The sequence below is a fragment of the Hyperoodon ampullatus genome (assembly GCF_949752795.1).
Source record: "Hyperoodon ampullatus genome assembly, chromosome: 18".
In the NCBI taxonomy this organism is placed as follows: Eukaryota; Metazoa; Chordata; class Mammalia; order Artiodactyla; family Ziphiidae; genus Hyperoodon; species Hyperoodon ampullatus.
Window position 1 is genome coordinate 29473612 of NC_136931.1, and position 27051 is coordinate 29500662.

General features: G+C 56.1%; 5 protein-coding genes across 5 annotated transcripts; all 5 read left to right on the forward strand.

Moving 5' to 3' along the window:
- Nucleotides 1-3085: 3085 nt before the first annotated feature.
- On the forward strand, nt 3086-4689 carry LOC307066433 (metallothionein-1E; the record flags this gene model as incomplete). The annotated part of the gene is made up of 3 exons (XM_079723586.1): nt 3086-3113; nt 3826-3891; nt 4598-4689. 3 exons carry the CDS (start codon nt 3086-3088, stop codon nt 4687-4689), a joined length of 186 nt encoding a protein of 61 aa, XP_079579712.1.
- Nucleotides 4690-8568: 3879 nt separating this feature from the next.
- LOC307066434 (metallothionein-1E-like) lies at nt 8569-10031 on the forward strand (the record flags this gene model as incomplete). The annotated part of the gene is made up of 3 exons (XM_079723587.1): nt 8569-8596; nt 9169-9234; nt 9940-10031. The coding sequence occupies 3 exons, from the start codon at nt 8569-8571 to the stop codon at nt 10029-10031; spliced, it is 186 nt and encodes a 61-aa protein (XP_079579713.1).
- Nucleotides 10032-13118: 3087 nt separating this feature from the next.
- LOC307066488 (metallothionein-1E) lies at nt 13119-14722 on the forward strand (the record flags this gene model as incomplete). Its single annotated transcript, XM_079723661.1, has 3 exons — nt 13119-13146; nt 13859-13924; nt 14631-14722. The coding sequence occupies 3 exons, from the start codon at nt 13119-13121 to the stop codon at nt 14720-14722; spliced, it is 186 nt and encodes a 61-aa protein (XP_079579787.1).
- A 3882-nt stretch (nt 14723-18604) lies between these two features.
- Nucleotides 18605-20067, forward strand: LOC307066548 (metallothionein-1E-like; the record flags this gene model as incomplete). Its single annotated transcript, XM_079723726.1, has 3 exons — nt 18605-18632; nt 19205-19270; nt 19976-20067. 3 exons carry the CDS (start codon nt 18605-18607, stop codon nt 20065-20067), a joined length of 186 nt encoding a protein of 61 aa, XP_079579852.1.
- A 3089-nt stretch (nt 20068-23156) lies between these two features.
- Nucleotides 23157-24760, forward strand: LOC307066607 (metallothionein-1E; the record flags this gene model as incomplete). Its single annotated transcript, XM_079723806.1, has 3 exons — nt 23157-23184; nt 23897-23962; nt 24669-24760. 3 exons carry the CDS (start codon nt 23157-23159, stop codon nt 24758-24760), a joined length of 186 nt encoding a protein of 61 aa, XP_079579932.1.
- Nucleotides 24761-27051: the final 2291 nt, after the last annotated feature.

Here is a 27051-nt window from a genome sequence, read left to right on the forward strand (position 1 = left end):
TGTCGCGGAGAGCCTGCCCCAGGTGTCAATGGAGGACCACGGGCCGACCTGTGTTTTTATACAACTCTCACTTGATTGCTACATTCCCTTTCCTATGAAATATGTGAGTTGTAATAAAAGCTGTTGACACTCTTCCGACTCGGCTCTTTTTTCTGTGCATTGGGAATAAGGGCTCCTGCCCTACACCAGGGCTGGTGTAGGAGACTGGATGAGAAGTGCAGAGACTTGGGTACTGGAACAAAATGTGAGTCCCTCACAAACTGAGTGCCTAAGACAAGCCACACTCCCTCACTGGGTTCATCTTCCGTAAAATGGAAGAGCATTAGACCAGATGCTCTAAGGGTGTTGAGCAGATACAAGGTCCCCTCCATTCTCATGGCAAGGGTTCGTGGCATGGCAAGGGTTGGTGACTTCTCCATGCCTCATTTCCCATCCTCTGATTTCCCTGGCTAACTTCACGTCCTCATAGATTTTAGGCTTCATAGACTCTAAAGAAGTTGGAATCACACCTCCAGTTACCTGAATCCCTACCTGGAAGTCTCAAACTCCCCGCACTGAAAGATGTGTGAATTTTCTAGCTGTGGTTTTTATTTTCTAACGTCACAAACCTAAACTTTGGTAAAATAAAATTAAGTGAACTACTAAGAAAAATTTCAAAGGACACAAAATACAAAACCCAATTGTTGATTCAATAAATTTGAATAAATGTATGAGGATCAGAGTAGTACAGGAAAAATTTAAAAAGTAAAAACATGTTTGTTCACCTGAAACTAACACAATATTGTAAATCAGCTACACTTCAATTATTAAAAAAAAAACCATGAGTTCATCAAAGGAGTATGTTGAACACGGAAAACACTTTCAAACGCCCCACTGTGTGGATCACCCACACCTGAAGTAGCTCTTCCCACCATCCCCACAGGGAACATCCGTCTCGGCTGGCCCAGTGCCAGTGAGAGGACACCTGCTACCCCTGAGAGCTCCCTGTGGTGAGTTGGCTCTGAATCTTTGGAAGTTCCTTTAGGTCAGGCTGAACGCTGCCTTCAAAATCCAGCCCTTGGCTACTGGAAACCACAAAGTGACTAGGAATTTGTAGGTAATGCCCAGCCACTTCCCAACAAGAGGCAGAGTACCTGGAAATTGGTTCCAGATGAAGGACTTCATGTCTGCCTGTGCAGGGTAGTGTCAGATTCTGCATTTACAACGTGGTGGTGGTATTTACTAGGAAGGAGTGAGGCGCTGAGTGACCTGTAAATAATGGCGAGAGCTGGTCCTCCTGACAACTTCTGGAGGGATTTGCTATTTGATGGAAAGTCAAAGAGAAAGACGAGTCACGTGGCCCAAGTGTCAGGACCACACTCACCCACAGGTGTCCTGTGTGAAGAGGGGATTTCAGGAGCCAGCCTGTGCTGGGTGCGTGGGTGCTGGTGTCAGGCAGTCTTGGTTCACAGACCACAGTGGCCCTTACCAGCCGCGTATCCTAAATGAGTCGCTCGACCTCTCTAAGTCTCCATTTCCTATAAAAAGGAGATGATATCCCTGTGTGGTATTGAGAGTGGCCTAGCTCCTCACTAGGGCTTAATAAACTCTGTCTATTAGGATGCTTCTGTTCACAGTGACTTTACTGGGACACAATCTTGCTGAATTCCAACAAGCTCTTGGGGAAAGGCTCATGGTTTTGCAAGCATCACTCCAGGCTGGAGGTTAAGGTTTGATTGCAAATTTACTGATCCACTGGCAGGGGGAGTGTGGATGCCCTGCAATAGCCCCCCCCCCCCCAGGATAAAATGCTGCCACACCATTTGGAGAAACACAAAATCAATGCCCACCCTTCCTATCACTTGATCTATATTGAACCAGTAACACAGTGAACCTGCAGGGGCTGGAATGATTGCGCCAGCTACCCAGAGTTTCAGCAACCTGCCTAAGGGCACACAGATCATATTCAGAGGTCTGAAGCTATAGCAAGGCTGTCTCACCTCCTTGCCAAAGGTCGCTGATTAGGAGGTCACTGAAGGCTGAGTCCTGCCTATCATTACTCAGAGCTGGAAGTGTCCTTTCAGACAGTCTAGTTGTGCTTCTGGCTGCAGAGATGGGAGACTAAAGTCCAGAGAGGTCACAGAGCTATGCAGAGGGATGTGACTGCCTGCTCAGTGCCCTTCCCACTGCTGAATACTGAAAGGGAAATAACCACTTGTCATGCTTTGCTATTTAATGCCAGGTCTGCCCATCACTTACAATGATCCCTTCCACGGGGTGGGATCTCATCCTTTGGGAACCTCCATCCTGGTGCAGGGTGGACTGGCTAGGATCAGGAAATCCCCTGCCAAGTTTAGGCCAGGAGCACAGGGACAAGTGTGCCCATCCATCCATTCAGTAGTGCAGAAAAGAAGGAAGGATGGGAGGCAGAGGCCTGAGTTGGTCGCGGTGCTCTTACGGAGAAACGTTAGAGAAACGCTGCCTAAGGACCATCGTGGGGACCAGGACAGGAAATGGTGGGGGAAGAGGGAGTCGGAGGATTGGTGGTGAAGGTCACATCCACCGCCGCTCTCTGCACACAACTCCCAGGATCCAGCCATGCCTGGGACGGGAGCGCGAGACTAGGGTTGCACACGGGCTCCGGAAAGGGGGAACCTGAAGACAACAGCGCGGGGGCCGGTGGTGGGGAAGACAGCGAGGATACAGAGGCTGGCTTGCTGGAAAATCCCGGAACAAGGTGGCTGCCGCCCTCGGGAAAATCGGGAGGGGCGGACAGGGAGGCTAGGACACCGCGCACCTCCTGGCAAACAGTCCCTACCGGCGAGCAGGCACCAAATACGGCTCTCCGTGCGCAGAGCGGACCCACGTACACTGGGAGAATCCTGTCTCGGCCCCAGGGGTTGCTCACGGCCGGGCCCCCGGCGCTGCGGGCGGGGCGGGCGCAGATCCGCGGGGCGGGTGCAAGGAGGGGGTGGGACCTCTGCGCCCGGGCCGCCTCCTCTGGGTACAAACACTGCAAGCAGGCTCCTAGGCTCGACACGCCTCCCACCAGCTCACGGGCCTCTTGGCCGCTTGCTTTCTACCCCCGGCCTCGCCTTGGCTCCAAATGGACCCCAACTGCTCCTGCCCCACTGGTAAGGAACCCCTGGCTCTGGGCCTTGGATGCCCGCTTCTCAGCCCAGGACACAGTGTCCCTGGGGTTAGATGAGGAAGAAGTTTCAATTTGAGCACAAGTGGACGGCCACGGTTCACCCAGTGCTTTCTTCCCAGCCAGGGCAGCGACAGCATTTTTTTAATCTATTTTTTGTTTTTTGTTTTTTGGCTGTACCACTCAGCTTGTGGGAGCTTAGTTCCCTGACCGGGGACGGAACCCAGACACTAGGAAGTGAGAGCGCTGTCCCCTAACCACTAGATCGCCAGAGAGTTCCAGCCTCTATTTTTGAATGGGGGGTACAGAGGCTCAAGACTGCCTTTGTTGAGGTCACCCAGCAGGTCACGGAATTGCTAGACCCAGGGTTTGGAGGAGGCCTCGGAGCTGCCAGGACTTGATGGGAGGAGGGGACACTGCCTCTTTGGGGTTCACGCCATGGGCCCTGGCCCCCGGCCCCAGTCAGCCTGGGCTGGGTCTGGAGCCTGGGACCTTCCCTGTGGAGTCCCATCAGGAGGGGACCTACTCTCCTTGGACCAGAAGACACGAGCTGGGGCTTCTCTATCCGCCTGAGTGGACACGAGCTCCCAGGGCCGCGTCCTGACGGAGGAGGAGGGCTCAGGGAGGCATTGCTGACCGTCTGCTGTAGCTCCTGCATCCCTCTCCCTGCTCACTGCTGGCCTTTCCCTTCCTGGCAGGCGGCTCCTGCAGCTGCGCTGGCTCCTGCACCTGCAAGGCCTGCAGATGCACCTCCTGCAAGAAGAGTGAGTGTGCGGGGCCTTCTCTGGCAATGCGGGGTGTGGGCTGAGTGCGAGGAGGGAGCCCAGAGCTCAGCAGGCAGGAGCAGGACAGTGACCAAACTTCCCGGCACCCCCCTCACCAGGAAGGGATTCCCAGTCAGAGCTGGAATCGCCTTCGACATGACCGAGACCCAGGCGCGCACTAGAGAACAGGGAGACTGAGGCCCAGACGGGTCACCAACAAACAACCTCAGACCTGTCACTAGAACTAGTCCTCCTCCCTCCTGAGTCACGCTTCTGAATCCTCCCAGGCACTGAAGCACTGTAGGGACATGAACGAGTGACCCTGTGTGGCTTCTCGGACCTGGTGCAGCCCCTTCCTGTCGAAGCAGCCCAGAGCCTCCCTATCCCGAGCGGGAGCTGCTCTGTGAGGGGTTTGCCTCCACTTTGATCCTGAGGACGTGGCTCACATCACTGGTGGTGCTGGGGGCTGGCTTTGTCTTGTCCCCAGAGGCCCTGCTCAGTGTCTCTCCAAGGCGCTGTGCCCTGTCCCGGGCACAGATGGGGCAGGCAACCTGAACCTAGTGCCTGAGAGCAATTATCTCAGGACAGAGGACACCATCGTAAACTCAGGGTCTGGGCCTGAGGGCGGCTGGGGCCAGGCCTGCTGTTGGGAAGGGTGGTTGCGGACAACGCGTGGTCCGACTGCACGCTGCCCTTGCCTCCCCAGGCTGCTGCTCCTGCTGCCCCGTGGGCTGCGCCAAGTGTGCCCAGGGCTGCGTCTGCAAAGGGGCCTCGGACAAGTGCAGCTGCTGTGCCTGATGTCGCGGAGAGCCTGCCCCGGGTGTCAACAGAGCAACCAGGACAAACCTGCATTTTACCGTTTTTCATACAAGCGGACCTGACGCTACATTCCTTTTTCTGTGAAATATGTGAGTTGTAATAAAAGTTGTTGACTTTATTCTGGCTCTGTCTTCCTTTGTCTGTCTTGAACAAAGAGACGCCGTGCCCATCAGGGCTGGCGTGGGGAACTGGACTGGACGTGCAGAGACCTCGGCTCTGGACCAAAGAGTACCCCCCCACCCCCCAAAACACACGCACACGGAGCGTCTTAGCCCCTTAGGTTAAGTTGAGCTTCAGTTTCTCAGCTCCAAATGAAAGCCTCGCCAGATGACATAGGGCACTGGACACACAGAGGACACACTCCCTCTATTCCCCTTACGAGTATGGATTGCAGAGAACGTTGTCCATTTCTCATTTTCCTTCTCTGGGGGCCCCTGCCAAACTCAGTCCTCGGTGATGAGAGCCTGGAAAAGTACCCAGAGGGGATGGAATCCCACACCCCTCTTGTTTGACTTCTACACGGGACTGGCGTCTAAAACACCCTGGAAAGACCTATTTGTATTTTCGGCCACAGTTTTAACCCTGGTCAGTAAAAAGAATCGCTAAGATAAAATGTAAAAGGACACTATATGTGACACCCATTTTTCCCTTCAACACGTCAAATCACCTTCATACGTGGAGGAGCAATTCTGAAAGCTGGACGCTTTCATATGCTGCACTTACATGGAAGGTGTGCCCGAGTCCTGGGAACGCTTCACAGATGCCCCACTGTGCGGACCACACACGCCCGGAGCAGCTCTGCCCCCTGCCTCCCCACAGGGAACATCAGTCTTGGCTTGCCCAGGGCTACTGACAGGACACTCGCCACCCGTGACAGCTCCCTGCAGGGCCTTGGCTCTGAATCTTCGCAAGGTCCTCCCTAGATCAGGCTGACATCTTCCCTTCCCTCAAATGCAGCCCGTGGCTACTTGACACCCCGATAGTGATTTGAATTTGGTGGGAATTTCCCAGCTGTTTCCCTGAGACTTGCTTTCAGAAGAAGGACTTCATGTGTTCCTCTGCAGAGTGATGGTGGTGCTGCAGTGCGGAGGGCCTGGTGCTGTTTATTAGCAAGAAGTGTGTGCTGAGGGAACAGGTAATATAGTTCAGGTGTTGCGCCCCCTGGCGGTCTGGGGAGGGAATTCCTAGTTGATGGGCACTCGGAGAGAAAGAGGAGACACGTGGCTCAGAAGTCAGGAGCAAGATTGCCCACAGGTGCCCTGTGTGAAGGGGGGCATTTCGGGAGCCGGCCCGTTCTGCGTGCGTGGGTGTTGGTGTCAGGCACTCGGGTTCACAGCCAGCATGCCACTTCCTGACCTGGCAAGTCACTGATACTCTCTGAGATTTCATTTCCTCCTTTCGATAAAAATTAATTTCAATGAGGGGGAATAAGCCAGATAGTGGCCTGGCTCCTAGCTCGGGCTTCCCGAACGGTGTCCTTTATGATCGCTCTCTCCACACTGACATTTGTGCACAGAGAATCCTTGAGCTCCCAACAAGCTCCTGGAGAAAGGCTCCCTGGTTTGCAAGCAAGCTCATGGTGAGGGCAGAGGTGGATAGGAACCTTGCTTATCCAGTGCCAGAGGGCGTAGGGATGTTCTCCAACAAGCCCCATGGAACGAGTCACTGCCACAGCATTTGCACAGACTCAGTGAACCTGCAAGGTCTGGAGTGATGGTGCCAATTGCAGAGAGGTTAAGCAACTTACCCAAGGGCACACAGCCTATGCTCAGAGGACTACACCTACACCACAGCTGTCTCACCTCCCGGCCACATGGGGCCGGTTATGACATCACTGGAGGCTGAATCCGGCCTCTCCTTTTTCAGGGCTGCAAGGGTCTTCGGAGACAGTCCAGCTGTGCTCCTGGCTGCAGAGGTGGGAGGCTGAAGCCCACAGAGGTCACAGAGCTGTGCAGAGGGCTCTGACTGCCAGCTCAGGGCTTTCCCACTGCTGCCTCTGTGCCAGGTGTTCAGTGTTCTCACCTTTCATGGGATGACATGGTGTCCGGTTGGGCGGGGGGCTGCAGTCAGCCTGCAGGAGGGCCAGTCCCATCTGTGTCACACATAGCCCTGTGACATAACCTCTCTCTGGCTCAGTCTCCTCTGCTCTAAAGGGCAAAATAACAGTGTCTGGCTCTCGGGATTACAGAATTGAATACATGCAAAGAAGGTCAGAACATACTGGGCACTCAGGGAGTAATCTATCGTACCACCGATTCATTTATTTATCTCTTTATTTATTTGTTATCATTAGCCTAGGAGACATTGTCCTCCTTCCAGACACGCAAGCAAGGATGGTGTGTTTAGCTCTGTGCTCTGGGCCGTCCTCATCAACCCTGTGAGCCTGGGACCAGTTCCCCTGAGAGGGTTATCCTGCCTTCACGCAAAGAGCCGTTGACACTACAGGTAGAAAGCCGTGAGTAACACAGTCGGTGTCCTCCTAACACATACAGAAGGATCCTGCCATTTCTGCTGTCACCTGCATCAGGATTTCCTTACCATTCTCTTTTCAGCGATTTTCCGAAATACGTTATACCAAAAGAAACCTCTTGAGCACTACTGAAGGAGAGAGTCAGAAGGTAGCCACAAAGTCATAAATCCATTCCTATTCTGTCACTCTGGTCGCCCCCAGGATTGAGCTGGACATGGTAGAGACGGGCTGAGGACACAGCTCTGGGCCAAAGGGGAGCTTTCTCACTGACTCCCTCTCTCAGCTGCGAAGCGACAAAAGCACAGAAGCAGGGCACCACTCCCCAGCACCGTGTGCCTGCCTCCGGAGCCTCCTTGTACTGTAGGTACTTTGGCCTTTGGGAAACGGGCTCCTGACTAGGATCTCCCTTCCCGGTTGGTGTGACAGTTCAAAGAGCAAAAGTGATTAACAAGGCTTGGCCTGGACTCCACGGTGAGTAACTGTCGGGACTACTCAAAGGGAACTATCCACTTGTCTCGCTTTGTTATTTAACGCCAGGGCTGCCTATCACCTACAATGACGCCGTCCCTGGGGAGCATCCCATGATTAGGGAACCTCCACCCTGGCGTGGGGTGGACCGGCTACAGTGAGGAGCCCCCCTGGAAAGTTTAGGCAAAGAAGCCCCCGCCGAAATGAGCCATGATCCCTCCAGGAAAGGAAAACACAAGTGAGGAGGACTAGCGGCTGAAGGCAATGTTCACCGCGCTGCCGTTCCAGGAGACGGTACCGGAAACGTGCTTCCAAAGGACCGTGGTGGGGACCGGGGCTGGCAACGCCTGGGGACACATGGGCTGGGCGAAACGGTGGTGAGGGTCACATACGCCTGCCGTCTCTGACACCGCTCCCCGGCTCCAGCCAAGCCAGGGACACGAGCGGGAGGCGGGGGCTGTTCTCAGGCTACAGGAAACGGCGACCCGCAGGCCGGCGGCGCGGGGCCCGGGGCGGGGAAGACCGGAGGACGCGGGAGCTGGATTCCTGCACAACCCGCCAACAGGGTGGCTGCTCCCGTCGGGCACATTGGGAAGGGGCGGCCAGGGGGCTGGGACACCGCTTACCGCACGGCACCCGGTTCCTCCGCTCCAGCCGGCACCGAAGTGGAATCCTGCGCTCGGCCCCGCCTGTTGCTCACAGCCCGGCCCAGGGCGCCGAGGGCGATGCGGACGGCGCGGGCGTGGGCGCGGGCGCGGACCCGCGGGGCGCGTGCAAGGCGGGGGCGGGGCCTCTGCGCCCGGGCCGCCTCCTCGGCCTATAACTGAGCCCCCGGGCTCCTCGCTCCCACACGGCCCCCACCGGACCCGTGCAGCCGCTTCGCCCCTTGCTTTGGACCTCGGGCCTCACTTCTCCTCCAGATGGACCCCAAGTGCTCCTGCCCCACTGGTAAGGGAGCCCTGGCTTTGAGCCTTAGGATGCCCCCTTCCCAGGCACAGGACGACAAGGGAGGGTTTTGAGTTTGAGCTCAGGAGGACTCCTGTCACGGGTCCGGGGCTTTCTTGGGAGCCAGGCCCCTGGGAGCAGGTCAGTCTCCCTTTGCCTCTCTGTTAACACTGAGGTCACGGGGGCTCCAGGCTGTCCTGATTGAGGTCACCCAGCTGGTCAGGGGATTGCTAGACCGGGACCCAGTGTTTGGAGGAGGCCTCGGAGCTGCCAGGACTGGATGGGAGGAGGGGACACTGCCTCTTTGGGGTTCAGGCCATGGGCCCTGGCCCCCGGCCCCAGTCACCCTGGGCTGGGTCTGGAGCCTGGGACCTTCCCTGTGGAGTCCCATCAGGAGGGGACCTACTCTCCTTGGACCAGAAGAGACGAGCTGGGGCTTCTCTATCCGCCTGAGTGGACACGAGCTCCCAGGACTGGGTCCTGACGGAGGAGGGCTCAGGGAGGCATTGCTGACCGTCTGCTGTAGCTCCTGCATCCCTCTCCCTGCTCACTGCTGGCCTTTCCCTTCCTGGCAGGCGGCTCCTGCAGCTGCGCTGGCTCCTGCACCTGCAAGGCCTGCAGATGCACGTCCTGCAAGAAGAGTGAGTGTGCGGGGCCTTCTCTGGGAATGCGGGGTGTGGGCTGAGTGCGAGGAGGGAGCCCAGAGCTCAGCAGGCAGGAGCAGGAGAGAGACCAAACTTCCCGGCACCCTCCTCACCAGAAAGGGATTCCCAATCAGAGCTGGAATCGCCTTCGACGTGACCGAGACCCAGGCGCGCACTAGAGAACAGGGAGACTGAGGCCCAGACGGGTCACCAACAAACAACCTCAGACCTGTCACTAGAACTAGTCCTCCTGCCTCCTGAGGCCCGCTTCTGAATCCTCCCAGGGACTGAAGCACTGTAGGGACATGAGCGAGTGACCCTGTGTGGCTTCTCGGACCTGGTGCAGCCCCTTCCTGTCGAAGCAACCCAGAGCTTCCCTATCCCGAGCGGGAGCTACTCTGTGAGGGGTTTGCCTCCACTTTGATCCTGAGGACGTGGCTCACATCACTGGTGGTGCTGGGGGCCGGCTTTCTCTTGCCCCAGAGGCCCTGCTCACTGTCTGTCCAAGGCGCTGTGCCCTGTCCTGGGCACAGATGGGGCAGGCAACCTGAACCTAGTGCCTGAGAGCAATTATCTCAGGACAGAGGACACCATCGTAAACTCAGGGTCTGGGCCTGAGGGCGGCTGGGGCCAGGCCTGCTGTTGGGAAGGGTGGTTGTGGACAACGCGTGGTCCGACTGCACGCTGCCCTTGCCTCCCCAGGCTGCTGCTCCTGCTGCCCCGTGGGCTGCGCCAAGTGTGCCCAGGGCTGCGTCTGCAAAGGGGCCTCGGACAAGTGCAGCTGCTGTGCCTGATGTCGCGGAGAGCCTGCCCCAGGTGTCAATGGAGGACCACGGGCCGACCTGTGTTTTTATACAACTCTCACTTGATTGCTACATTCCCTTTCCTATGAAATATGTGAGTTGTAATAAAAGCTGTTGACACTCTTCCGACTCGGCTCTTTTTTCTGTGCATTGGGAATAAGGGCTCCTGCCCTACACCAGGGCTGGTGTAGGAGACTGGATGAGAAGTGCAGAGACTTGGGTACTGGAACAAAATGTGAGTCCCTCACAAACTGAGTGCCTAAGACAAGCCACACTCCCTCACTGGGTTCATCTTCCGTAAAATGGAAGAGCATTAGACCAGATGCTCTAAGGGTGTTGAGCAGATACAAGGTCCCCTCCATTCTCATGGCAAGGGTTCGTGGCATGGCAAGGGTTGGTGACTTCTCCATGCCTCATTTCCCATCCTCTGATTTCCCTGGCTAACTTCACGTCCTCATAGATTTTAGGCTTCATAGACTCTAAAGAAGTTGGAATCACACCTCCAGTTACCTGAATCCCTACCTGGAAGTCTCAAACTCCCCGCACTGAAAGATGTGTGAATTTTCTAGCTGTGGTTTTTATTTTCTAACGTCACAAACCTAAACTTTGGTAAAATAAAATTAAGTGAACTACTAAGAAAAATTTCAAAGGACACAAAATACAAAACCCAATTGTTGATTCAATAAATTTGAATAAATGTATGAGGATCAGAGTAGTACAGGAAAAATTTAAAAAGTAAAAACATGTTTGTTCACCTGAAACTAACACAATATTGTAAATCAGCTACACTTCAATTATTAAAAAAAAAACCATGAGTTCATCAAAGGAGTATGTTGAACACGGAAAACACTTTCAAACGCCCCACTGTGTGGATCACCCACACCTGAAGTAGCTCTTCCCACCATCCCCACAGGGAACATCCGTCTCGGCTGGCCCAGTGCCAGTGAGAGGACACCTGCTACCCCTGAGAGCTCCCTGTGGTGAGTTGGCTCTGAATCTTTGGAAGTTCCTTTAGGTCAGGCTGAACGCTGCCTTCAAAATCCAGCCCTTGGCTACTGGAAACCACAAAGTGACTAGGAATTTGTAGGTAATGCCCAGCCACTTCCCAACAAGAGGCAGAGTACCTGGAAATTGGTTCCAGATGAAGGACTTCATGTCTGCCTGTGCAGGGTAGTGTCAGATTCTGCATTTACAACGTGGTGGTGGTATTTACTAGGAAGGAGTGAGGCGCTGAGTGACCTGTAAATAATGGCGAGAGCTGGTCCTCCTGACAACTTCTGGAGGGATTTGCTATTTGATGGAAAGTCAAAGAGAAAGACGAGTCACGTGGCCCAAGTGTCAGGACCACACTCACCCACAGGTGTCCTGTGTGAAGAGGGGATTTCAGGAGCCAGCCTGTGCTGGGTGCGTGGGTGCTGGTGTCAGGCAGTCTTGGTTCACAGACCACAGTGGCCCTTACCAGCCGCGTATCCTAAATGAGTCGCTCGACCTCTCTAAGTCTCCATTTCCTATAAAAAGGAGATGATATCCCTGTGTGGTATTGAGAGTGGCCTAGCTCCTCACTAGGGCTTAATAAACTCTGTCTATTAGGATGCTTCTGTTCACAGTGACTTTACTGGGACACAATCTTGCTGAATTCCAACAAGCTCTTGGGGAAAGGCTCATGGTTTTGCAAGCATCACTCCAGGCTGGAGGTTAAGGTTTGATTGCAAATTTACTGATCCACTGGCAGGGGGAGTGTGGATGCCCTGCAATAGCCCCCCCCCCCCCCCAGGATAAAATGCTGCCACACCATTTGGAGAAACACAAAATCAATGCCCACCCTTCCTATCACTTGATCTATATTGAACCAGTAACACAGTGAACCTGCAGGGGCTGGAATGATTGCGCCAGCTACCCAGAGTTTCAGCAACCTGCCTAAGGGCACACAGATCATATTCAGAGGTCTGAAGCTATAGCAAGGCTGTCTCACCTCCTTGCCAAAGGTCGCTGATTAGGAGGTCACTGAAGGCTGAGTCCTGCCTATCATTACTCAGAGCTGGAAGTGTCCTTTCAGACAGTCTAGTTGTGCTTCTGGCTGCAGAGATGGGAGACTAAAGTCCAGAGAGGTCACAGAGCTATGCAGAGGGATGTGACTGCCTGCTCAGTGCCCTTCCCACTGCTGAATACTGAAAGGGAAATAACCACTTGTCATGCTTTGCTATTTAATGCCAGGTCTGCCCATCACTTACAATGATCCCTTCCACGGGGTGGGATCTCATCCTTTGGGAACCTCCATCCTGGTGCAGGGTGGACTGGCTAGGATCAGGAAATCCCCTGCCAAGTTTAGGCCAGGAGCACAGGGACAAGTGTGCCCATCCATCCATTCAGTAGTGCAGAAAAGAAGGAAGGATGGGAGGCAGAGGCCTGAGTTGGTCGCGGTGCTCTTACGGAGAAACGTTAGAGAAACGCTGCCTAAGGACCATCGTGGGGACCAGGACAGGAAATGGTGGGGGAAGAGGGAGTCGGAGGATTGGTGGTGAAGGTCACATCCACCGCCGCTCTCTGCACACAACTCCCAGGATCCAGCCATGCCTGGGACGGGAGCGCGAGACTAGGGTTGCACACGGGCTCCGGAAAGGGGGAACCTGAAGACAACAGCGCGGGGGCCGGTGGTGGGGAAGACAGCGAGGATACAGAGGCTGGCTTGCTGGAAAATCCCGGAACAAGGTGGCTGCCGCCCTCGGGAAAATCGGGAGGGGCGGACAGGGAGGCTAGGACACCGCGCACCTCCTGGCAAACAGTCCCTACCGGCGAGCAGGCACCAAATACGGCTCTCCGTGCGCAGAGCGGACCCACGTACACTGGGAGAATCCTGTCTCGGCCCCAGGGGTTGCTCACGGCCGGGCCCCCGGCGCTGCGGGCGGGGCGGGCGCAGATCCGCGGGGCGGGTGCAAGGAGGGGGTGGGACCTCTGCGCCCGGGCCGCCTCCTCTGGGTACAAACACTGCAAGCAGGCTCCTAGGCTCGACACGCCTCCCACCAGCTCACGGGCCTCTTGGCCGCTTGCTTTCTACCCCCGGCCTCGCCTTGGCTCCAAATGGACCCCAACTGCTCCTGCCCCACTGGTAAGGAACCCCTGGCTCTGGGCCTTGGATGCCCGCTTCTCAGCCCAGGACACAGTGTCCCTGGGGTTAGATGAGGAAGAAGTTTCAATTTGAGCACAAGTGGACGGCCACGGTTCACCCAGTGCTTTCTTCCCAGCCAGGGCAGCGACAGCATTTTTTTAATCTATTTTTTGTTTTTTGTTTTTTGGCTGTACCACTCAGCTTGTGGGAGCTTAGTTCCCTGACCGGGGACGGAACCCAGACACTAGGAAGTGAGAGCGCTGTCCCCTAACCACTAGATCGCCAGAGAGTTCCAGCCTCTATTTTTGAATGGGGAGTACAGAGGCTCAAGACTGCCTTTGTTGAGGTCACCCAGCAGGTCACGGAATTGCTAGACCCAGGGTTTGGAGGAGGCCTCGGAGCTGCCAGGACTTGATGGGAGGAGGGGACACTGCCTCTTTGGGGTTCACGCCATGGGCCCTGGCCCCCGGCCCCAGTCAGCCTGGGCTGGGTCTGGAGCCTGGGACCTTCCCTGTGGAGTCCCATCAGGAGGGGACCTACTCTCCTTGGACCAGAAGACACGAGCTGGGGCTTCTCTATCCGCCTGAGTGGACACGAGCTCCCAGGGCCGCGTCCTGACGGAGGAGGAGGGCTCAGGGAGGCATTGCTGACCGTCTGCTGTAGCTCCTGCATCCCTCTCCCTGCTCACTGCTGGCCTTTCCCTTCCTGGCAGGCGGCTCCTGCAGCTGCGCTGGCTCCTGCACCTGCAAGGCCTGCAGATGCACCTCCTGCAAGAAGAGTGAGTGTGCGGGGCCTTCTCTGGCAATGCGGGGTGTGGGCTGAGTGCGAGGAGGGAGCCCAGAGCTCAGCAGGCAGGAGCAGGACAGTGACCAAACTTCCCGGCACCCCCCTCACCAGGAAGGGATTCCCAGTCAGAGCTGGAATCGCCTTCGACATGACCGAGACCCAGGCGCGCACTAGAGAACAGGGAGACTGAGGCCCAGACGGGTCACCAACAAACAACCTCAGACCTGTCACTAGAACTAGTCCTCCTCCCTCCTGAGTCACGCTTCTGAATCCTCCCAGGCACTGAAGCACTGTAGGGACATGAACGAGTGACCCTGTGTGGCTTCTCGGACCTGGTGCAGCCCCTTCCTGTCGAAGCAGCCCAGAGCCTCCCTATCCCGAGCGGGAGCTGCTCTGTGAGGGGTTTGCCTCCACTTTGATCCTGAGGACGTGGCTCACATCACTGGTGGTGCTGGGGGCTGGCTTTGTCTTGTCCCCAGAGGCCCTGCTCAGTGTCTCTCCAAGGCGCTGTGCCCTGTCCCGGGCACAGATGGGGCAGGCAACCTGAACCTAGTGCCTGAGAGCAATTATCTCAGGACAGAGGACACCATCGTAAACTCAGGGTCTGGGCCTGAGGGCGGCTGGGGCCAGGCCTGCTGTTGGGAAGGGTGGTTGCGGACAACGCGTGGTCCGACTGCACGCTGCCCTTGCCTCCCCAGGCTGCTGCTCCTGCTGCCCCGTGGGCTGCGCCAAGTGTGCCCAGGGCTGCGTCTGCAAAGGGGCCTCGGACAAGTGCAGCTGCTGTGCCTGATGTCGCGGAGAGCCTGCCCCGGGTGTCAACAGAGCAACCAGGACAAACCTGCATTTTACCGTTTTTCATACAAGCGGACCTGACGCTACATTCCTTTTTCTGTGAAATATGTGAGTTGTAATAAAAGTTGTTGACTTTATTCTGGCTCTGTCTTCCTTTGTCTGTCTTGAACAAAGAGACGCCGTGCCCATCAGGGCTGGCGTGGGGAACTGGACTGGACGTGCAGAGACCTCGGCTCTGGACCAAAGAGTACCCCCCCACCCCCCAAAACACACGCACACGGAGCGTCTTAGCCCCTTAGGTTAAGTTGAGCTTCAGTTTCTCAGCTCCAAATGAAAGCCTCGCCAGATGACATAGGGCACTGGACACACAGAGGACACGCTCCCTCTATTCCCCTTACGAGTATGGATTGCAGAGAACGTTGTCCATTTCTCATTTTCCTTCTCTGGGGGCCCCTGCCAAACTCAGTCCTCGGTGATGAGAGCCTGGAAAAGTACCCAGAGGGGATGGAATCCCACACCCCTCTTGTTTGACTTCTACACGGGACTGGCGTCTAAAACACCCTGGAAAGACCTATTTGTATTTTCGGCCACAGTTTTAACCCTGGTCAGTAAAAAGAATCGCTAAGATAAAATGTAAAAGGACACTATATGTGACACCCATTTTTCCCTTCAACACGTCAAATCACCCTCATACGTGGAGGAGCAATTCTGAAAGCTGGACGCTTTCATATGCTGCACTTACATGGAAGGTGTGCCCGAGTCCTGGGAACGCTTCACAGATGCCCCACTGTGCGGACCACACACGCCCGGAGCAGCTCTGCCCCCTGCCTCCCCACAGGGAACATCAGTCTTGGCTTGCCCAGGGCTACTGACAGGACACTCGCCACCCGTGACAGCTCCCTGCAGGGCCTTGGCTCTGAATCTTCGCAAGGTCCTCCCTAGATCAGGCTGACATCTTCCCTTCCCTCAAATGCAGCCCGTGGCTACTTGACACCCCGATAGTGATTTGAATTTGGTGGGAATTTCCCAGCTGTTTCCCTGAGACTTGCTTTCAGAAGAAGGACTTCATGTGTTCCTCTGCAGAGTGATGGTGGTGCTGCAGTGCGGAGGGCCTGGTGCTGTTTATTAGCAAGAAGTGTGTGCTGAGGGAACAGGTAATATAGTTCAGGTGTTGCGCCCCCTGGCGGTCTGGGGAGGGAATTCCTAGTTGATGGGCACTCGGAGAGAAAGAGGAGACACGTGGCTCAGAAGTCAGGAGCAAGATTGCCCACAGGTGCCCTGTGTGAAGGGGGGCATTTCGGGAGCCGGCCCGTTCTGCGTGCGTGGGTGTTGGTGTCAGGCACTCGGGTTCACAGCCAGCATGCCACTTCCTGACCTGGCAAGTCACTGATACTCTCTGAGATTTCATTTCCTCCTTTCGATAAAAAAGATTAATTTCAATGAGGGGGAATAAGCCAGATAGTGGCCTGGCTCCTAGCTCGGGCTTCCCGAACGGTGTCCTTTATGATCGCTCTCTCCACACTGACATTTGTGCACAGAGAATCCTTGAGCTCCCAACAAGCTCCTGGAGAAAGGCTCCCTGGTTTGCAAGCAAGCTCATGGTGAGGGCAGAGGTGGATAGGAACCTTGCTTATCCAGTGCCAGAGGGCGTAGGGATGTTCTCCAACAAGCCCCATGGAACGAGTCACCGCCACAGCATTTGCACAGACTCAGTGAACCTGCAAGGTCTGGAGTGATGGTGCCAATTGCAGAGAGGTTAAGCAACTTACCCAAGGGCACACAGCCTATGCTCAGAGGACTACACCTACACCACAGCTGTCTCACCTCCCGGCCACATGGGGCCGGTTATGACATCACTGGAGGCTGAATCCGGCCTCTCCTTTTTCAGGGCTGCAAGGGTCTTCGGAGACAGTCCAGCTGTGCTCCTGGCTGCAGAGGTGGGAGGCTGAAGCCCACAGAGGTCACAGAGCTGTGCAGAGGGCTCTGACTGCCAGCTCAGGGCTTTCCCACTGCTGCCTCTGTGCCAGGTGTTCAGTGTTCTCACCTTTCATGGGATGACATGGTGTCCGGTTGGGCGGGGGGCTGCAGTCAGCCTGCAGGAGGGCCAGTCCCATCTGTGTCACACATAGCCCTGTGACATAACCTCTCTCTGGCTCAGTCTCCTCTGCCCTAAAGGGCAAAATAACAGTGTCTGGCTCTCGGGATTACAGAATTGAATACATGCAAAGAAGGTCAGAACATACTGGGCACTCAGGGAGTAATCTATCGTACCACCGATTCATTTATTTATCTCTTTATTTATTTGTTATCATTAGCCTAGGAGACATTGTCCTCCTTCCAGACACGCAAGCAAGGATGGTGTGTTTAGCTCTGTGCTCTGGGCCGTCCTCATCAACCCTGTGAGCCTGGCACCAGTTCCCCTGAGAGGGTTATCCTGCCTTCACGCAAAGAGCCGTTGACACTACAGGTAGAAAGCCGTGAGTAACACAGTCGGTGTCCTCCTAACACATACAGAAGGATCCTGCCATTTCTGCTGTCACCTGCATCAGGATTTCCTTACCATTCTCTTTTCAGCGATTTTCCGAAATACGTTATACCAAAAGAAACCTCTTGAGCACTACTGAAGGAGAGAGTCAGAAGGTAGCCACAAAGTCATAAATCCATTCCTATTCTGTCACTCTGGTCGCCCCCAGGATTGAGCTGGACATGGTAGAGACGGGCTGAGGACACAGCTCTGCGCCAAAGGGGAGCTTTCTCACTGACTCCCTCTCTCAGCTGCGAAGCGACAAAAGCACAGAAGCAGGGCACCACTCCCCAGCACCGTGTGCCTGCCTCCGGAGCCTCCTTGTACTGTAGGTACTTTGGCCTTTGGGAAACGGGCTCCTGACTAGGATCTCCCTTCCCGGTTGGTGTGACAGTTCAAAGAGCAAAAGTGATTAACAAGGCTTGGCCTGGACTCCACGGTGAGTAACTGTCGGGACTACTCAAAGGGAACTATCCACTTGTCTCGCTTTGTTATTTAACGCCAGGGCTGCCTATCACCTACAATGACGCCGTCCCTGGGGAGCATCCCATGATTAGGGAACCTCCACCCTGGCGTGGGGTGGACCGGCTACAGTGAGGAGCCCCCCTGGAAAGTTTAGGCAAAGAAGCCCCCGCCGAAATGAGCCATGATCCCTCCAGGAAAGGAAAACACAAGTGAGGAGGACTAGCGGCTGAAGGCAATGTTCACCGCGCTGCCGTTCCAGGAGACGGCACCGGAAACGTGCTTCCAAAGGACCGTGGTGGGGACCGGGGCTGGCAACGCCTGGGGACACATGGGCTGGGCGAAACGGTGGTGAGGGTCACATACGCCTGCCGTCTCTGACACCGCTCCCCGGCTCCAGCCAAGCCAGGGACACGAGCGGGAGGCGGGGGCTGTTCTCAGGCTGCAGGAAACGGCGACCCGCAGGCCGGCGGCGCGGGGCCCGGGGCGGGGAAGACCGGAGGACGCGGGAGCTGGATTCCTGCACAACCCGCCAACAGGGTGGCTGCTCCCGTCGGGCACATTGGGAAGGGGCGGCCAGGGGGCTGGGACACCGCTTACCGCACGGCACCCGGTTCCTCCGCTCCAGCCGGCACCGAAGTGGAATCGTGCGCTCGGCCCCGCCTGTTGCTCACAGCCCGGCCCAGGGCGCTGAGGGCGCTGCGGGCGGCGCGGGCGCGGGCGCGGGCGCGGACCCGCGGGGCGCGTGCAAGGCGGGGGCGGGGCCTCTGCGCCCGGGCCGCCTCCTCGGCCTATAACTGAGCCCCCGGGCTCCTCGCTCCCACACGGCCCCCACCGGACCCGTGCAGCCGCTTCGCCCCTTGCTTTGGACCTCGGGCCTCACTTCTCCTCCAGATGGACCCCAAGTGCTCCTGCCCCACTGGTAAGGGAGCCCTGGCTTTGAGCCTTAGGATGCCCCCTTCCCAGGCACAGGACGACAAGGGAGGGTTTTGAGTTTGAGCTCAGGAGGACTCCTGTCACGGGTCCGGGGCTTTCTTGGGAGCCAGGCCCCTGGGAGCAGGTCAGTCTCCCTTTGCCTCTCTGTTAACACTGAGGTCACGGGGGCTCCAGGCTGTCCTGATTGAGGTCACCCAGCTGGTCAGGGGATTGCTAGACCGGGACCCAGTGTTTGGAGGAGGCCTCGGAGCTGCCAGGACTGGATGGGAGGAGGGGACACTGCCTCTTTGGGGTTCAGGCCATGGGCCCTGGCCCCCGGCCCCAGTCACCCTGGGCTGGGTCTGGAGCCTGGGACCTTCCCTGTGGAGTCCCATCAGGAGGGGACCTACTCTCCTTGGACCAGAAGAGACGAGCTGGGGCTTCTCTATCCGCCTGAGTGGACACGAGCTCCCAGGACTGGGTCCTGACGGAGGAGGGCTCAGGGAGGCATTGCTGACCGTCTGCTGTAGCTCCTGCATCCCTCTCCCTGCTCACTGCTGGCCTTTCCCTTCCTGGCAGGCGGCTCCTGCAGCTGCGCTGGCTCCTGCACCTGCAAGGCCTGCAGATGCACGTCCTGCAAGAAGAGTGAGTGTGCGGGGCCTTCTCTGGGAATGCGGGGTGTGGGCTGAGTGCGAGGAGGGAGCCCAGAGCTCAGCAGGCAGGAGCAGGAGAGAGACCAAACTTCCCGGCACCCTCCTCACCAGAAAGGGATTCCCAATCAGAGCTGGAATCGCCTTCGACGTGACCGAGACCCAGGCGCGCACTAGAGAACAGGGAGACTGAGGCCCAGACGGGTCACCAACAAACAACCTCAGACCTGTCACTAGAACTAGTCCTCCTGCCTCCTGAGGCCCGCTTCTGAATCCTCCCAGGGACTGAAGCACTGTAGGGACATGAGCGAGTGACCCTGTGTGGCTTCTCGGACCTGGTGCAGCCCCTTCCTGTCGAAGCAACCCAGAGCTTCCCTATCCCGAGCGGGAGCTACTCTGTGAGGGGTTTGCCTCCACTTTGATCCTGAGGACGTGGCTCACATCACTGGTGGTGCTGGGGGCCGGCTTTCTCTTGCCCCAGAGGCCCTGCTCACTGTCTGTCCAAGGCGCTGTGCCCTGTCCTGGGCACAGATGGGGCAGGCAACCTGAACCTAGTGCCTGAGAGCAATTATCTCAGGACAGAGGACACCATCGTAAACTCAGGGTCTGGGCCTGAGGGCGGCTGGGGCCAGGCCTGGTGTTGGGAAGGGTGGTTGTGGACAACGCGTGGTCCGACTGCATGCTGCCCTTGCCTCCCCAGGCTGCTGCTCCTGCTGCCCCGTGGGCTGCGCCAAGTGTGCCCAGGGCTGCGTCTGCAAAGGGGCCTCGGACAAGTGCAGCTGCTGTGCCTGATGTCGCGGAGAGCCTGCCCCAGGTGTCAATGGAGGACCACGGGCCGACCTGTGTTTTTATACAACTCTCACTTGATTGCTACATTCCCTTTCCTATGAAATATGTGAGTTGTAATAAAAGCTGTTGACACTCTTCCGACTCGGCTCTTTTTTCTGTGCATTGGGAATAAGGGCTCCTGCCCTACACCAGGGCTGGTGTAGGAGACTGGATGAGAAGTGCAGAGACTTGGGTACTGGAACAAAATGTGAGTCCCTCACAAACTGAGTGCCTAAGACAAGCCACACTCCCTCACTGGGTTCATCTTCCGTAAAATGGAAGAGCATTAGACCAGATGCTCTAAGGGTGTTGAGCAGATACAAGGTCCCCTCCATTCTCATGGCAAGGGTTCGTGGCATGGCAAGGGTTGGTGACTTCTCCATGCCTCATTTCCCATCCTCTGATTTCCCTGGCTAACTTCACGTCCTCATAGATTTTAGGCTTCATAGACTCTAAAGAAGTTGGAATCACACCTCCAGTTACCTGAATCCCTACCTGGAAGTCTCAAACTCCCTGCACTGAAAGATGTGTGAATTTTCTAGCTGTGGTTTTTATTTTCTAACGTCACAAACCTAAACTTTGGTAAAATAAAATTAAGTGAACTACTAAGAAAAATTTCAAAGGACACAAAATACAAAACCCAATTGTTGATTCAATAAATTTGAATAAATGTATGAGGATCAGAGTAGTACAGGAAAAATTTAAAAAGTAAAAACATGTTTGTTCACCTGAAACTAACACAATATTGTAAATCAGCTACACTTCAATTATTAAAAAAAAAACCATGAGTTCATCAAAGGAGTATGTTGAACACGGAAAACACTTTCAAACGCCCCACTGTGTGGATCACCCACACCTGAAGTAGCTCTTCCCACCATCCCCACAGGGAACATCCGTCTCGGCTGGCCCAGTGCCAGTGAGAGGACACCTGCTACCCCTGAGAGCTCCCTGTGGTGAGTTGGCTCTGAATCTTTGGAAGTTCCTTTAGGTCAGGCTGAACGCTGCCTTCAAAATCCAGCCCTTGGCTACTGGAAACCACAAAGTGACTAGGAATTTGTAGGTAATGCCCAGCCACTTCCCAACAAGAGGCAGAGTACCTGGAAATTGGTTCCAGATGAAGGACTTCATGTCTGCCTGTGCAGGGTAGTGTCAGATTCTGCATTTACAACGTGGTGGTGGTATTTACTAGGAAGGAGTGAGGCGCTGAGTGACCTGTAAATAATGGCGAGAGCTGGTCCTCCTGACAACTTCTGGAGGGATTTGCTATTTGATGGAAAGTCAAAGAGAAAGACGAGTCACGTGGCCCAAGTGTCAGGACCACACTCACCCACAGGTGTCCTGTGTGAAGAGGGGATTTCAGGAGCCAGCCTGTGCTGGGTGCGTGGGTGCTGGTGTCAGGCAGTCTTGGTTCACAGACCACAGTGGCCCTTACCAGCCGCGTATCCTAAATGAGTCGCTCGACCTCTCTAAGTCTCCATTTCCTATAAAAAGGAGATGATATCCCTGTGTGGTATTGAGAGTGGCCTAGCTCCTCACTAGGGCTTAATAAACTCTGTCTATTAGGATGCTTCTGTTCACAGTGACTTTACTGGGACACAATCTTGCTGAATTCCAACAAGCTCTTGGGGAAAGGCTCATGGTTTTGCAAGCATCACTCCAGGCTGGAGGTTAAGGTTTGATTGCAAATTTACTGATCCACTGGCAGGGGGAGTGTGGATGCCCTGCAATAGCCCCCCCCCCCCCCCCCAGGATAAAATGCTGCCACACCATTTGGAGAAACACAAAATCAATGCCCACCCTTCCTATCACTTGATCTATATTGAACCAGTAACACAGTGAACCTGCAGGGGCTGGAATGATTGCGCCAGCTACCCAGAGTTTCAGCAACCTGCCTAAGGGCACACAGATCATATTCAGAGGTCTGAAGCTATAGCAAGGCTGTCTCACCTCCTTGCCAAAGGTCGCTGATTAGGAGGTCACTGAAGGCTGAGTCCTGCCTATCATTACTCAGAGCTGGAAGTGTCCTTTCAGACAGTCTAGTTGTGCTTCTGGCTGCAGAGATGGGAGACTAAAGTCCAGAGAGGTCACAGAGCTATGCAGAGGGATGTGACTGCCTGCTCAGTGCCCTTCCCACTGCTGAATACTGAAAGGGAAATAACCACTTGTCATGCTTTGCTATTTAATGCCAGGTCTGCCCATCACTTACAATGATCCCTTCCACGGGGTGGGATCTCATCCTTTGGGAACCTCCATCCTGGTGCAGGGTGGACTGGCTAGGATCAGGAAATCCCCTGCCAAGTTTAGGCCAGGAGCACAGGGACAAGTGTGCCCATCCATCCATTCAGTAGTGCAGAAAAGAAGGAAGGATGGGAGGCAGAGGCCTGAGTTGGTCGCGGTGCTCTTACGGAGAAACGTTAGAGAAACGCTGCCTAAGGACCATCGTGGGGACCAGGACAGGAAATGGTGGGGGAAGAGGGAGTCGGAGGATTGGTGGTGAAGGTCACATCCACCGCCGCTCTCTGCACACAACTCCCAGGATCCAGCCATGCCTGGGACGGGAGCGCGAGACTAGGGTTGCACACGGGCTCCGGAAAGGGGGAACCTGAAGACAACAGCGCGGGGGCCGGTGGTGGGGAAGACAGCGAGGATACAGAGGCTGGCTTGCTGGAAAATCCCGGAACAAGGTGGCTGCCGCCCTCGGGAAAATCGGGAGGGGCGGACAGGGAGGCTAGGACACCGCGCACCTCCTGGCAAACAGTCCCTACCGGCGAGCAGGCACCAAATACGGCTCTCCGTGCGCAGAGCGGACCCACGTACACTGGGAGAATCCTGTCTCGGCCCCAGGGGTTGCTCACGGCCGGGCCCCCGGCGCTGCGGGCGGGGCGGGCGCAGATCCGCGGGGTGGGTGCAAGGAGGGGGTGGGACCTCTGCGCCCGGGCCGCCTCCTCTGGGTACAAACACTGCAAGCAGGCTCCTAGGCTCGACACGCCTCCCACCAGCTCACGGGCCTCTTGGCCGCTTGCTTTCTACCCCCGGCCTCGCCTTGGCTCCAAATGGACCCCAACTGCTCCTGCCCCACTGGTAAGGAACCCCTGGCTCTGGGCCTTGGATGCCCGCTTCTCAGCCCAGGACACAGTGTCCCTGGGGTTAGATGAGGAAGAAGTTTCAATTTGAGCACAAGTGGACGGCCACGGTTCACCCAGTGCTTTCTTCCCAGCCAGGGCAGCGACAGCATTTTTTTAATCTATTTTTTGTTTTTTGTTTTTTGGCTGTACCACTCAGCTTGTGGGAGCTTAGTTCCCTGACCGGGGACGGAACCCAGACACTAGGAAGTGAGAGCGCTGTCCCCTAACCACTAGATCGCCAGAGAGTTCCAGCCTCTATTTTTGAATGGGGAGTACAGAGGCTCAAGACTGCCTTTGTTGAGGTCACCCAGCAGGTCACGGAATTGCTAGACCCAGGGTTTGGAGGAGGCCTCGGAGCTGCCAGGACTTGATGGGAGGAGGGGACACTGCCTCTTTGGGGTTCACGCCATGGGCCCTGGCCCCCGGCCCCAGTCAGCCTGGGCTGGGTCTGGAGCCTGGGACCTTCCCTGTGGAGTCCCATCAGGAGGGGACCTACTCTCCTTGGACCAGAAGACACGAGCTGGGGCTTCTCTATCCGCCTGAGTGGACACGAGCTCCCAGGGCCGCGTCCTGACGGAGGAGGAGGGCTCAGGGAGGCATTGCTGACCGTCTGCTGTAGCTCCTGCATCCCTCTCCCTGCTCACTGCTGGCCTTTCCCTTCCTGGCAGGCGGCTCCTGCAGCTGCGCTGGCTCCTGCACCTGCAAGGCCTGCAGATGCACCTCCTGCAAGAAGAGTGAGTGTGCGGGGCCTTCTCTGGCAATGCGGGGTGTGGGCTGAGTGCGAGGAGGGAGCCCAGAGCTCAGCAGGCAGGAGCAGGACAGTGACCAAACTTCCCGGCACCCCCCTCACCAGGAAGGGATTCCCAGTCAGAGCTGGAATCGCCTTCGACATGACCGAGACCCAGGCGCGCACTAGAGAACAGGGAGACTGAGGCCCAGACGGGTCACCAACAAACAACCTCAGACCTGTCACTAGAACTAGTCCTCCTCCCTCCTGAGTCACGCTTCTGAATCCTCCCAGGCACTGAAGCACTGTAGGGACATGAACGAGTGACCCTGTGTGGCTTCTCGGACCTGGTGCAGCCCCTTCCTGTCGAAGCAGCCCAGAGCCTCCCTATCCCGAGCGGGAGCTGCTCTGTGAGGGGTTTGCCTCCACTTTGATCCTGAGGACGTGGCTCACATCACTGGTGGTGCTGGGGGCTGGCTTTGTCTTGTCCCCAGAGGCCCTGCTCAGTGTCTCTCCAAGGCGCTGTGCCCTGTCCCGGGCACAGATGGGGCAGGCAACCTGAACCTAGTGCCTGAGAGCAATTATCTCAGGACAGAGGACACCATCGTAAACTCAGGGTCTGGGCCTGAGGGCGGCTGGGGCCAGGCCTGCTGTTGGGAAGGGTGGTTGCGGACAACGCGTGGTCCGACTGCACGCTGCCCTTGCCTCCCCAGGCTGCTGCTCCTGCTGCCCCGTGGGCTGCGCCAAGTGTGCCCAGGGCTGCGTCTGCAAAGGGGCCTCGGACAAGTGCAGCTGCTGTGCCTGATGTCGCGGAGAGCCTGCCCCGGGTGTCAACAGAGCAACCAGGACAAACCTGCATTTTACCGTTTTTCATACAAGCGGACCTGACGCTACATTCCTTTTTCTGTGAAATATGTGAGTTGTAATAAAAGTTGTTGACTTTATTCTGGCTCTGTCTTCCTTTGTCTGTCTTGAACAAAGAGACGCCGTGCCCATCAGGGCTGGCGTGGGGAACTGGACTGGACGTGCAGAGACCTCGGCTCTGGACCAAAGAGTACCCCCCCACCCCCCAAAACACACGCACACGGAGCGTCTTAGCCCCTTAGGTTAAGTTGAGCTTCAGTTTCTCAGCTCCAAATGAAAGCCTCGCCAGATGACATAGGGCACTGGACACACAGAGGACACGCTCCCTCTATTCCCCTTACGAGTATGGATTGCAGAGAACGTTGTCCATTTCTCATTTTCCTTCTCTGGGGGCCCCTGCCAAACTCAGTCCTCGGTGATGAGAGCCTGGAAAAGTACCCAGAGGGGATGGAATCCCACACCCCTCTTGTTTGACTTCTACACGGGACTGGCGTCTAAAACACCCTGGAAAGACCTATTTGTATTTTCGGCCACAGTTTTAACCCTGGTCAGTAAAAAGAATCGCTAAGATAAAATGTAAAAGGACACTATATGTGACACCCATTTTTCCCTTCAACACGTCAAATCACCCTCATACGTGGAGGAGCAATTCTGAAAGCTGGACGCTTTCATATGCTGCACTTACATGGAAGGTGTGCCCGAGTCCTGGGAACGCTTCACAGATGCCCCACTGTGCGGACCACACACGCCCGGAGCAGCTCTGCCCCCTGCCTCCCCACAGGGAACATCAGTCTTGGCTTGCCCAGGGCTACTGACAGGACACTCGCCACCCGTGACAGCTCCCTGCAGGGCCTTGGCTCTGAATCTTCGCAAGGTCCTCCCTAGATCAGGCTGACATCTTCCCTTCCCTCAAATGCAGCCCGTGGCTACTTGACACCGCGATAGTGATTTGAATTTGGTGGGAATTTCCCAGCTGTTTCCCTGAGACTTGCTTTCAGAAGAAGGACTTCATGTGTTCCTCTGCAGAGTGATGGTGGTGCTGCAGTGCGGAGGGCCTGGTGCTGTTTATTAGCAAGAAGTGTGTGCTGAGGGAACAGGTAATATAGTTCAGGTGTTGCGCCCCCTGGCGGTCTGGGGAGGGAATTCCTAGTTGATGGGCACTCGGAGAGAAAGAGGAGACACGTGGCTCAGAAGTCAGGAGCAAGATTGCCCACAGGTGCCCTGTGTGAAGGGGGGCATTTCGGGAGCCGGCCCGTTCTGCGTGCGTGGGTGTTGGTGTCAGGCACTCGGGTTCACAGCCAGCATGCCACTTCCTGACCTGGCAAGTCACTGATACTCTCTGAGATTTCATTTCCTCCTTTCGATAAAAAAGATTAATTTCAATGAGGGGGAATAAGCCAGATAGTGGCCTGGCTCCTAGCTCGGGCTTCCCGAACGGTGTCCTTTATGATCGCTCTCTCCACACTGACATTTGTGCACAGAGAATCCTTGAGCTCCCAACAAGCTCCTGGAGAAAGGCTCCCTGGTTTGCAAGCAAGCTCATGGTGAGGGCAGAGGTGGATAGGAACCTTGCTTATCCAGTGCCAGAGGGCGTAGGGATGTTCTCCAACAAGCCCCATGGAACGAGTCACCGCCACAGCATTTGCACAGACTCAGTGAACCTGCAAGGTCTGGAGTGATGGTGCCAATTGCAGAGAGGTTAAGCAACTTACCCAAGGGCACACAGCCTATGCTCAGAGGACTACACCTACACCACAGCTGTCTCACCTCCCGGCCACATGGGGCCGGTTATGACATCACTGGAGGCTGAATCCGGCCTCTCCTTTTTCAGGGCTGCAAGGGTCTTCGGAGACAGTCCAGCTGTGCTCCTGGCTGCAGAGGTGGGAGGCTGAAGCCCACAGAGGTCACAGAGCTGTGCAGAGGGCTCTGACTGCCAGCTCAGGGCTTTCCCACTGCTGCCTCTGTGCCAGGTGTTCAGTGTTCTCACCTTTCATGGGATGACATGGTGTCCGGTTGGGCGGGGGGCTGCAGTCAGCCTGCAGGAGGGCCAGTCCCATCTGTGTCACACATAGCCCTGTGACATAACCTCTCTCTGGCTCAGTCTCCTCTGCCCTAAAGGGCAAAATAACAGTGTCTGGCTCTCGGGATTACAGAATTGAATACATGCAAAGAAGGTCAGAACATACTGGGCACTCAGGGAGTAATCTATCGTACCACCGATTCATTTATTTA